Consider the following 12,656-nt stretch of genomic DNA (forward strand, 5'->3'; position numbering starts at 1 on the left):
GCCTTAAGTCTAATCAAATAAAAAGATCCATCTGAGGTTTCTCAATACTAACTGTAGACAATTTCAAGATGACTGGCTGGGACTTGAGGTAATAGTGTGATGATGAGACATCATTTTTCCTGGAAAAATAGGGGTTAGAATCACAGCCTTGACCTCATTATAATAAATTTAACCAATAACCTGAGCTCCCATATGATAGCAGTGTATATGCTTTGCAGATTAACCATGGACTAAGAATTTCCTTCAGTCTTGGGTATTATTTCAAAATGCATAACCCACAGGGCTCCATTTCTCACCCAATATAATCATTCCTGGGCAGAACATTATCAAAAGGCAGAAAGACAGAAACTGGCTTAGGGTATTCAAGTGAAAGGATTCAGCTAAGTAGCAACCCAAAAATAAGCAAAGGAAATCAGCCCAAAACACATTAAGCATTTAGAATGGGCCCTTCCTGACTGATAATCAAGGTGGCTTAAGCTTCATAGTGAATTGTTGATATTAATGATCCACTGTGAGCAAGATGATCTCTAAGGCACTTTCTAATTGTGAAATATTATTCTGTCTTATCTATCAAACATAACTGATGGCTTATCACTACACATGTTTTACAGACTACATTCTGGTCTTTCCCTACAAAAAGTAAATATTTCAACTACTGTCACCATCCAAAGGTGCCACCACTTTTATTTGCTTACCAGGTCATAAGATGATACTGGTCCATTACCCTTGACTTAGTCAAACCTCTACAAAAGACTTAATGATGCTATTTAGGATGCATTTCCTTGCTGCTTTGTGCAGGTGGCTTTCGCATTGTTGCAAAGACAGTGATGGGAACATCAGTTATTGTCAGGCAATGATTTCCAGGGCATCTTCGGAGTTGCCTAAATAAAAGAGCAAATGACATGTACTTAGATATAAAAAAGGAAACTTTTTTCAGAGAACCAAAGTTTGAGTGTGTATTCAGCTGTTTTAAGTCTTTTTGAAATCTCTGAATGTCACAAAATATAACACAGTGGCACTAATGAGGCAGACATTTTAGACTTACATTGCAAAGAAATTGTTGTTAAATGTTGTGCCATACATTTAATCAAAAGAAACTTATAAATACAAAGATAACCCTCCAGATGTTCTTTTGAAAGGTATGCAGGGATTTCTAAATGGCAAAGAAAAGTGGGGCAGGGGGGAGTGCATAGTTGTAAACATAAGTGATAATACTATGGCAATTCATACATATATGCACCTTAAAATCACTCCAGTTGAGTGATTTAAAAACTAGAATATTTGTGGAAAAATATAAAACTGAACATACTATTCCACATACTATTCAAATGTTGATAGGATCTCAGGTTTAAAAGAGCCCTTAAATAACATCTAGTCTAAAAATACACCTAGTGCTTGAATTTCCTTTCCAACATCCCCATCAAATAATAACCCAACCTTAAACATTTCTAAAGACTACTAATCAGTATTTCCCGAAGTAGCCTATTTTATCCTTGAATAACTCTGATGTTTAAAGTACCTACCTTATTAAGCTTAAATCTGTGTTCTGAAAATTCCAAGCCATGAGAAATCAAACAATGTACTATGGTAAACAGAAGAAAAGTGAAATAAATCCTATTATAGTTTTCTTCAATTTTGCAAAATAAAATCTTCACCTCTATATCACTCTCCTTCTGCCAAAGGTCAAGTCAAAGCCAAAGTGACACTGACTCTGAGGTCTGAGTCTCTTTCATATTTTGTAGCCTTATGCCTAGCACAGTGCCCTGCACATAATAGCACTACAGGTTTGCTTATTTGATTGAATGTTATATAATCTTGAAACTATTAACAAAAAACTAGCTAAATATTTACCCCCCAAAATTGGTCTATCATTCAGACTTACAATATACAGACTTTATGCTAAGAAAACCTAGGCTCTGGTAAAACTAATTTAGTAACAGCAATGCTCCTAGGCTTCTTTCTTACTAATTGAATGTCAGCTAAAGCTTGCATTGATGATAGCCATTACACATCTCCTCAGTTGTTAGGACAAGAAGACTTTTTACCTGCTTGGTAACATCTCTTTCCCGTTACAGGAAGCATTGGAGCTCAGCCCAGGCTCCAGCCCAACTGAAGGGTCTCCCCCTTCCATTGGAAACCTCCTTGGCTGGATCCCAAACCGAAAAGGCATAATTCACTGAAAATCTAGATTAGAAAGTTAAAATAATGGAGAGGGGGGGTGAGTTGTTTTCAAATAGTTCTTTGAAATTCTTAATATTAATTTTGCTATAGGCATATAGAAACATTCTGAAAACGACATATTTAAATATCTATAAAAGTACATAAATACTCTATTATACAACTCTCCCTTACATACAATTTTAAGTCTTGAGCAAATATAAAATAGCAACTAGATGATAAAGTAAACTGTGCCCTATGGTTAACATAACTGAAGTCCATTTATGTTACGTGAAAAAAAATTGTTTTCCTTTGAATGGTTATGGCAATTGACAAGCTTGAGCTCCCACTGCCTCTCTGCCTAGCTAAACCCTTGTCTTCCTTTGAAGTACAAGAGTTTCACATCTGCCTGATATCTACAGCTATTCCTTCTCTTCCTGGTGATTATTTGTTAACCCCTGCCTCTTTACATTTACAGTGCATTAGTTAAGAAAGTGCCTTGTAAGAGCTGGACTGACCTGGATTCAAACCCTGGCTCTGGCTCTTCCCAACTATGTGATCTTAGGCAAGGTACTTAACCAAGTATGCTTCTCAAAGATAAACTGAGCTTAATAATATTATCTACCTCCAGGGTGATAATGGGAATTAAATAAAGTAACACATGTGAAATGCAGTGCCTAACATGTAGTACAGGCTCAATAAATGTTAACTGCTATTACTGAGCAGATACTACTGAGCATGATTAAATATATACATACACATATGCAATGTAATGTATATAGGAGATACATACGATATATATGATACACATACACACACACAACTACACAAAATAAGCTCCTCACTGCCTACTGTTGCCTCTGCTTGGAATCCTTCCCCACCTCACTGCTCACACTCTTTACTTGTTAGGGCCAACTCATTCATTAAGACTGAATTTAAATGTCACTTTCTCGGAGAAGATTTTTATAACCCCTCCATTATATGTTTTCTTAGCACTCTACTTCTGCTTTATAACAGTTATCATCGCTCTAATTCAGGATTTCTCAACTCTGACACTATTGACATTTAGGGTCATGTAACTTTTTGTTTAGGAGGGAGGAGACTGTCCCGCGCATTGTAGGAAGTTTTGCAGCATCCAAGGCCTCCACTCACTCACTCACATGCCAGTAGCACCCCACCACAAAGCTGCGACAAAAATATCTCCAGACATTGCCAAATATCACTTGGTAGAAAAGGGGAGAAAAATCTCCCCCTGTTGAGAACCAGTGCTCTAATTTTTTTGTAAATGTTTTTGCTTTATCATTGTCCCCCCCACTCCCATTCCATGTCTGTCTTTGTCACCAGTGATTAAATCCTTAATACCTAGAACAGTGTCTGGGACACAGTGGGTAATTAATAGCTCTATCTTGTATAAATTTACATGTCTTCAGCAAAGGGCAGGAAAAATGAAAAATGTCTTATAACTTTCTTATGCCTAGGGCAGTATTCTATGCCTAATAAGTAAGTGTTTATTGTGGTAATAATAAAACTTAATTATTAAAAGTTTTGGAATTTGAATATTATATAATAGTTGTTATAGACTGTGTGTCCATTATCGAAGAAAAAAGTGTTATGCTCAATGACAAGTTAGTAAAACCATAGTAAAAACTATGGTTTAGTATAACTAGCTATCATATGTAAGTATTAAGCTTCAGCTAACTTGATCAAGGATACACAGACTTACCAAAATAGGCCGAGTCTGATTCCTGTAGAGGTGAATAAATCAATTGCTTCTACTGACCTTCCAGAGAAGGCTGGAATTGCCAAAGGAATGATGATCAAATGTTCCAGTGACACCCAGAAATTCTGACACCAGAAGATTCTTTCACATAGTTTCCTACCTGCTAACAAATAAAATATCACGATTCATAGCTCCAGCAACAAGCTGAAACCTAGCTAAAAAATTGTCTCTAAAGTTTGTGTGAAGGTTTTATTCTTGTTGTCATTGCCTTGTTTATTTTCCAACATTAAATATTTTAATCTATGAATTACTTTATCTGTATCTATTCTAAACCGACAGTCTAGTCAATCTGCACAAAATCACATGAGATTCTCCTCACTTTATATCCTATTCTCCTCATTACCTTTGTCTTCCAGACTTTCCCTTAACTAATAACCCAAATTAATCCAATCTAGCCATGTCCTTGTCCCATGCCAAAAGCCTCAAACTGCACCTTTACAAATTTCTTTATCGTTCTTCCTATGTAGGACTCTCTAAACCCTCTCTCTAATGCCTGGACTACCTCTTCTCTCCTGTTTCCTCAAAAGAGGCTTGAAATTCCCAAGTGACAGGAATAATGAGAAAGGAAGAATACATCTTATACTGTCCTCTCTATTCTGTTCCCTGGGCCCTGAGTTCTCCGTTTATAACATCTTCACCAAATGAATGATGATAAAATATCCCAGTGACACCCAGGAATTATGACATCAGAGATTCTTTCATTTAGTTCCCTACCTGCTAGAGCATAAAATGTCTCACTTTGTAGTTCCAGCAACAAGCTGAAACTTATCTTCTGGACTGCCCTTTCTCTCCCAGTTTCTATATCAACAGCTTACCTCACTGAATGTAATACTTAAGTTTAACTCTTAAGCCAGAACATTACTCTTCAGCTAATCAATTTTTTTTCAGTTTTCTTAGCTGATGACTGAACTATTAAATGCTAATGAGCATTTTTCACATTTAATGAAAATCTTTTTTACTACCTACATTTTATGCTAAGTTCCCACTGTTCTGTTTTCATATGCTTTATGTAATAGGAAATTAGCATTTTACATAATTAAGTTGATGTTAGATAAAAGCTGAACTCTACCTTCTCTTTCTTACTAGGGTGCTGTGAAGAGTTGATCACAATCTTAGCTTAGAGAAATCATTTAACTGACTGTGTCACAGTCAGACAAACTGAAATAATTGCTGGTCATTGTTAGCTAATATATCACTAGGACCTAAACATTTGACGATTAGTATGGCAACATTTTTTTAATAGTTTGAATTTTCTGTGTGGGTGGCAGTGCGAAAACGGTGGGTTAGCGCCTCGGAGTTAGGTTTAAATTCGAACACCGTGTTAACTCTGAGACTGAGCAAGTCACTAAAAGTTTGTAAAATGGTATTAATTTCTACATCATAGAGTTGTTTTGAGGAATAAAAAGCCAACGGCTGGGGTACAAAATTTCAATCAGAGTGTTGAGGCATTGATTTCACTTTTTAATCACTGATATACTATCTTTAAGCTGCAAAGCAAATATTCGTATGTGAAATATTCTTAAATTCCCCCAATTTACCATCATTTTAAACTAGTTTATCTGGCACAAGTTGTGCCAAGGTTCTTCTTTAATATGGGTGATACAGTGAGACAAACCAAAAGGTAGCCTTAATGATGGAACTATCCAGCACTAGAGTATATACATCAGAAGATAAAATAAACTTGACTCTACAGCAGATCTTCACAGGGGAATGGATGAATGGGTGAAGTATAAATAGTGAAAAAAAAAAAATGGTGAAATCTCTAAATACTCTCTCTTAATTCTCATAAGTGCAAGAATAGTGATCTTTCAATCTTCAGGATATTGATTCATGAGATACAGAAAAAGAGTAATGTTTGAACTGGTCATATCCTAAGAAAATATCCATTATTAGAATTACTTTATTCATACCACAAATATTTGCTGATAATCCACCATAAGCAAGGCATGTGTTAAGTACTGAAGGTAAAATATTGAGCAAAACAAATACAGAGTCTGCCCTAATGGAGTTTACAAGTTAGGGTAGGGTATGCTCTAGATTAGCACTAAATCTAAAGGACGAGTAGGCATTAACTAGGTGGAAGTGGGTAGGAAGCAAAGACACTGAGACAGTTGGGAAGGGGGCAAACAGAGGAAACAGCATGTGCAATGGTCCTGTGCCAGTAGAAAGGACAACAGAAAATCTGAAAGGCCAGCATAACCACAGCAGAGAAAATAAAAAAGAAACCAGGTCAGAGAGAATAAGTAGAGGCTAAATCAAGCAGGAACATGAACCCCAGTTAAAGATTTTAGACTTTACCTTATGAGCAAGGGAGCCCACAAAAGAATTTTAATCTCCTGGGAAACATATTTAGGTTTCAGTGATTTTTTTCCTCTATTAATTTTCTGTTTTCTATTTATTCGATTTCAACTCCAATCTTTAGTATTTCCTTTTTTCCTGTTTACTTTGGGTTTAATTTGCTTTTCTTCGTCTAGTCTCTTAAAATGGAAGCTTAGGTCATTGATTTGATCTTCTTAACATAAGTATTTAATTCTATAAATCTCCATCAAAGCAGTACTTTAGCTTCATTTCACAAATTTTGAAATTTTGTTATTTTCATTTCCTTCAGTTAAAATTTTCCTTTTTGGTTTCTTCTTTGACCAATGGGTTATTTAGAACTATGATATTTTGTTTTCAAATATTTGGGAATATTCCAGCTATTTCTCTGTTACTGATTTCTTAGATTCCATTGTTAACAGAGAACATTCTTTGTATTATGTTAATTCTTTTAAATTTATTGAGACCTGTTTATGGCCAGAATAAGGACTATCTTGGTAAATGTTCTACGTACACTGAAAAGAATGTGTATCTTGCTGTTGTTGGGTGACGTATTCTATACACGTAATTGGTTGACAGAGTTGTTCAAGTCTTCTGCATTCTTACTCATTCTCTGTATACTTGTTTATCAATTATTGAAATAAAGATGTTGCAATCTCCAACTATAATTATGAATATCTGTTTCTCTTTTCTATTCTGCCAGTGTTTGCTTCACGTATTTTGAAACTCATTAGGTACATAAATTTTTAGTAGCATTATGTACTCTTGATGAATTTATATTTTTATTATTATAAAATATCTTTATCGCTAGTAGTATTCTTTGCTCTTTGTCTAAAATTTATATAGCTACTTTGTATTCGTTAGTGTTCATATAATGTTCCTATATTTTTAGTTTCAAACTTTATATTTGATGTAGCTTTCTTTCTTTTTTTATTATTTTATTTTATTTATTTATTGTTTCTGGCTGTGTTGGGTCTTTGTTGCTGCATGCCGGCTTTTCTCTGGTTGCAGCGAGTGGGAGCTACTCTTCATTGCGGTTCACGGGCTTCTCATCGTGGTGGCTTCTCTTGTTGCAGAGTACGGGCTCTAGGCGTGCGGGCTTCAGTAGTTGTGGCATGTGGGCTCAGTAGTTGTGGCTCGTGGGCTCTAGAGCGCAGGCTCAGTAGTTGTGGCACAGGGGCTTAGCTGCTCCGCACCATGACGAATCTTCCCGGACCAGGGATCAAACCCGTGTCCCCTGCACTGGCAGGTGGATACTCAACCACCAGGGAAGCCCTGATGTAGCTTTCTTATAAACAGTATATAGCTGAGTCTTGCTTTTTACAAATCTACTCTGATGATCTCTGACTTTTAAATTAGGGTGTTTTGATGTAATGCAATAGATATGATTGAATGTAAATCTGCCTTCTTACTATTTGTACTCTGTGCCATCAGTTTTTGTTCCCCTTTTGTTCTTATTCTGTACTTTTGAATCAGCTGAATATATTTTATGAATCTATCTTATCTCCATTATTGGTTCATCGCTATACAAACTCGCATGTTGTTTTGTTTTGCTTTGCTTTGGGTTACTTTAGGGTTTATGGCATACATCTTTAACTTTTCAGTCTGCCTTCAATAACATTATACCACTTCCAACACAAGAAAATTACAAGAATATATTCTATTTCCCCCTCACACCCTGTATTACTTTGTCGTCACGTAGTTTACATCTACGTATACCACAAACCCCACAGCACATTATTATTAGTTCTTCTTTAAGCAATCATCTCTTTAGGAAATTTTTCAAGAGAAGTCTTTTATATCTACCCACATATTTATCATTTTCAGTGTTCTTATCCCCTTGAGTAGGTCCAGATTTCCATCCAACATAATTTTCCTTTTATCTGAAGGTTTTCATTTAAAGTTTTGGACTTCTGGTGATTAATTCATTCACCTTTTGAATGTTTTTACTTCATCTTCATTTTTGAACATTCTTTTTGCTGGGTATAGAATCCTAGGTCAACAATTTTGTGGGTTTTTTTTTAAGGACTTTAAATATTCTTCTACAGTGTTTTTCGGCTTGCATTGTTTCCAACAAGAAAGTCTGCTGTCATTCTTGTCTTCGTTCCTCTGTCTCCCCAACTCAGGATGGCTGCTGGGCTGTATTTGGACGCTATTCATTAGAAAGAAACCACTAGGTCCAGCCCAGACTCAATGGGAGGTGATTACACAAAAATAGGAGGCAGATCATCTGCAGAGAAGTTCAAAAAAAAACTAGGAGGCAGAGATCACTGGGTACCATCTGAGAGGCTGCCTACCACAGATACTGTGTTTTGGTGTCATGTTTGAGAGTGCTTGTGATGAACTTACAAATGTTGTTCATCAAATATTTCTGGCTTTCTGTCTTCCAGAAATTGTAATTCTTGGTCCCCTTATGATTACTTGGAGCCCATGTGACTAGTTTTGGCCAGTAAATTAACAGCAGCCATTAATTGCAGTACAAGACCCTCCTGAGTTGTCTTTCTCTTTGCCACAAAAACCAGGAATTATCAAATAGTGGTAGCTCAGCAACTTGGGTGCCAGGGTGAAGATAACATAAAGCATAGCCACCAGACTCCCCCCTCCAATGGACATGTATCATGTGCAAAAAATAAACAACTGTTGTTTTACACCACTGAGATTTGGGGGTTGGCTGTTACCACAGCATAATAAAATTTATCCTGACTTATACAGACTTAGGTCCAGACTTAGGTACTGCCATAACAAAAACATAAAATATAAGTCACCAGCATAGTGGTCAAGCAGCGAGTGTCAAGAAAATTGTTATTGGAAACTGAGAGGATAGTTGTCTATGCTATTCAGTGGCAAACCTATTGGAAAAATCTTTGGAAAACTCTGTGATAACCTAGAAAGCAGATGATTTGCTGGTGAATGCTAGGTGAAGAGGTTGGAAGACAGAATGCCAATAACATGTTAGCTGCTGTTGGCTGTGTTTGTCAAGTTATATGACAAAGAGGTGGGCTCAGAAATGCAGTGTGCAAGCAGGAATAAAAATTGATAAGAGTGCCCACAAATTCAAAGTATATTTAAATGACAATTTTGAAAGCTACAGGAGTATATTTTCCTTGGAACACATTTTATTCCTTCTCCGAAATTTGTAGCATCTTTGTAATGTCGTCCAGTACTAAATGTACTATAGATGAATCTAAAGGAGCCTAATTGTTTTTTCTCCATGCCGCCCCCCAACTTTTGTTTCTTGCCTGTGTACCTAAAGAATTCTTTCTTTATTCTGAAAACTGAGTAACTGAACCAGGGTATATCCCTTAGTGTTGACTGCTCTATAGAAATTATTCCATGTAACATGGTATATGCTTTTAATCTATAGATTTTTCCTCCTGTATTATTTTTTATATCAATAAGAACATTTCTTCTTCAATTTGCTGTGTTCTCTATTTCAGGGGCACTTATTAATCTTATGTTGAACCATCTTTATCTGTTTCACATATATTATCTTCCAAGAGCTATTATACCTTTGTCCTTTGCCTCAGTGTTCTCTGTGATTATCTCAAGCCTTTCTTCTAATCAGTAATTTGATTTTCAGCTCTCTAGTCTGCTTCTCTGCGCTTCTAATTATTCATTAGTCCTTTAACATGTTTTGGTCTTTAGTTTCCTTTCTCTTTTATTTCCATTTTAGTTCATTTATTCACCAAATATTTATTGATTACCTATAGTACACCAGGCAAAGTTCTAAGTACTAAGGATATAGTAGTGAAAAAAACAAGGCAAGACTCAGCCCTCAATACATTATTTTAGCATCTTGTCTTTAAGTTCCTGTACTACCAAATTCATATTCTTATTATTAATAAGTTCCTCTACAGCACAAAAATTATATGAATTTTCTTTTTTCCCCTTAGGTTAGGTTTTACAGGTCATGTACTTCATTCATCTTTTACATGCTATTTTCCTTCCATCCTTCCTTCCTTTTACAGGAGTAGTCTGCATAATTTTCAATGATGTTTTCCTCTTGCTCACATTTAACATATAAAATTTTGCCCAATCTATTTGCTTGGTGTGTTAGACAGCTATTGCTCCAATACTATTGCACCCCAAAATCTCACAGCTTCAACCAAAAACCTTTTTTCTTATTAAGACTGTGGAGAGACTGCTGTTCAGCTGCTCTCCACTTGCCTCTCCTGGGTTTGGCTAGGATTAGCAGTACTCCACATTTCAACTGAGATGCAGATTCAGATCTGATGCACATGTCTTCATCATTTTGGAAACAGCAGCCACCTGAGGTAGTTTTTCTTACGAAAAATAGCAAAGACCAAGAGGCAAAAGCATGCAAGCACACCTAAAACCTTTGATACCTGATATCATTCCACTGGCCAAAGCAAGCTACCTGACCAAGCCTGACCAATAGGACAAAGACGTATACTCTGCCTACACCCCTATTCCAGGAGGTACTGCACAGTCGTGTGCAAAGCGAGAGAGTAAAGAATTCACAACAATACTCCAATCTACCATACTCTGCTATTCTGTGGGTAAATTCTCCTTGACTTCTTTCCTACTTATCTGAAATCTGCTCTTCCACTCACAGCTAGAGTTTGAAAGGTAAATCATATTTTCTTTTTCATTGTGTTTTTATCAGAGGAGGTGTATCAGAGAGAATTCCACGAGAGCTGTGTGTAGCCTTCTGGGTGGCCTGCGTTCAGCTTGCTCTTCTGAAAGTTTGTTGAATATTTTCAATGAGGTCTCAGTCCATCTAATTAGGAGTGCATTCAACTTTAGGATATGTTCAGATATATGACTTCAAGGTGGACTCCTGGGAGGTATAAACTCTAAAATGTTTTTTCTGCTTCTACTGAAGTCCTAAAGTGGCTGGTATGTAAGGTTCTACCTTGACTCTCAAGCAGAATTTTCTCTCAGTCTGATTCTCCCCAGACTGAAGTTTTTAGTGAGACTTGTTAGAACTTTCTTAATTTAATTCTGTTCCCATGTATGACCTCTAGGGAGTCATGACTAGGACCTAACCACTGCATGAAGGGTAGAGCTCTGCAGAGGCCAGAATACCAGATGAGCTGGCACCGTAGCTCACAGATACAGATCTACTCACAAACTGGACCAAGCTTTGCAAATTTTAGAAGCCCCAGACTTTAGGACTTTAATGTTAAGACCTAAGTGAAGTGTTACAGGAACCTGACTGCACCTCTAACACTGACTCCATGCTCACTAATAAGCAGTTAAGAGTAAAATCCAGCAAATGCAAAAAATTATTGACTAAAAGTTACCTATTAATCATAAGATATGTGAGTAATAAGGTGAAAAACATCTAAATGGAAATGTGGGAAAGCCTCAGCCTCATAAACCACCCATTGCAACTTCAAACTTACCAGATATCAGAGATATAGTAACAACTATTATTTGTATTGGTAGGGGAATAAGGTGTTCCAAACAATCGAATATTACAATTCCTATTACCACACATTAGTTGCACATGTAATTTTAACTTTTTTTTGGTGGGGGGAGGCTTCCTAGTATTTTGTAGTTCCTCAGAATTTTTGTGGAAAATATTAATTTTACGAAAGAAGTGCTTGAGTTCTTAATTGAAATCTGGTCTAAATTAATCAATAAGAGTTTACAGTATTTTTCAATGTTTGAAAATTTTAGGAGTTGGTCGTTTTCAGGAATACCTGATTTTTCAATCTCCTCCTCCTTTGTCCCACCTAAACACTGTACATAAATAAAATGCCTAGTTTTAATTTCATCTCTTCCATCAGACTTCTATTGAATCCTATTACACTTAGCGCCACAAAATCGTCACAATTTTTTGAGTATTTCGTGTGTATCTTCAATCAGATTGTAAGCCGTCTGGAGCTGGATCTATGTCTTAATTTCTTTTGAATCCTGCAGAGGGCCTAGAAGTTAATGTTGGGAGCATACAGCTTCAACATACACTGGTTGGGCCTCTGAAGCGCCATTTTTGTCAATCTGTATAACCACCTAGTTTCGGTTGTACCCTGACACGTCTATTTGTCTGGGGTTTCTTTGTGCTCATCGACATTATTTTCTATTAGAACAAAGGACTTGTTGAATAGATTAACGCAGAGTCCGGAGGAATCGGAATGAACGGAATTTGACCCGCCGCCCCAGGTATTGAGACTGTAAACGGAGACTGAACCTCTGATAGATCATAAACAGCTTTAAAGACACATGTTTTAAAATCCCACGCCAAAGCCTAGTTACCCGCCAGTGACCCCGGCCTCCGGAGCTGCAGTTGCTCAGATGTTTACAAGGCAGAGAAGATCTGCTGTCGGGAGGACCAGTCGCTATGGTAACGGTGAGACGCAAGTGCACTTGCGCGGCCTTCGGACGTAAAATCTTAGACTGAAGCTAGAGCAGAGCGGAGCTACGGCAGCGACTTGCG

At 36.8% G+C, this 12,656-nt stretch overlaps 1 protein-coding gene across 5 annotated transcripts; it reads right to left on the reverse strand.

Moving 5' to 3' along the window:
• Window positions 1-656: 656 nt before the first annotated feature.
• FAM229B (family with sequence similarity 229 member B) lies at window positions 657-12,594 on the reverse strand. 5 transcript variants are annotated; one of them, XM_036870897.1, is made up of 4 exons: window positions 12,476-12,594; window positions 3,938-4,040; window positions 2,046-2,184; window positions 657-881 (listed from the first exon to the last, which is right to left on the reverse strand). In XM_036870897.1, the coding sequence occupies exons 3-4, from the start codon at window positions 2,168-2,170 to the stop codon at window positions 764-766; spliced, it is 243 nt and encodes an 80-aa protein (XP_036726792.1). In that variant the 5' UTR covers window positions 2,171-2,184; window positions 3,938-4,040; window positions 12,476-12,594; the 3' UTR covers window positions 657-763. The 5 variants fall into 5 exon arrangements, 4 of the variants coding, with proteins under 4 accessions (XP_036726792.1, XP_036726793.1, XP_036726790.1 ...); XM_036870895.1 differs by having other exon boundaries at window positions 659-881; window positions 3,881-4,040; XM_036870896.1 differs by having other exon boundaries at window positions 659-881; window positions 3,881-4,037; window positions 12,476-12,591.
• Window positions 12,595-12,656: the final 62 nt, after the last annotated feature.

This window comes from Balaenoptera musculus, chromosome 12 (assembly GCF_009873245.2).
Source record: "Balaenoptera musculus isolate JJ_BM4_2016_0621 chromosome 12, mBalMus1.pri.v3, whole genome shotgun sequence".
NCBI classification, from domain to species: domain Eukaryota; kingdom Metazoa; phylum Chordata; class Mammalia; order Artiodactyla; family Balaenopteridae; genus Balaenoptera; species Balaenoptera musculus.

Excerpts from the sequence above, each read along its gene's own strand:
- FAM229B (XM_036870897.1), bottom strand. The coding sequence starts at position 2,170 with ATGCCTTTTCGGTTTGGGATCCAGCCAAGGAGGTTTCCAATGGAAGGG. Across the intron at positions 882-2,045 it reads AAAGAGATGTTACCAAGCAG|GCAACTCCGAAGATGCCCTG; the intron begins GTAAAAAGTCTT and ends TCTTTTATTTAG.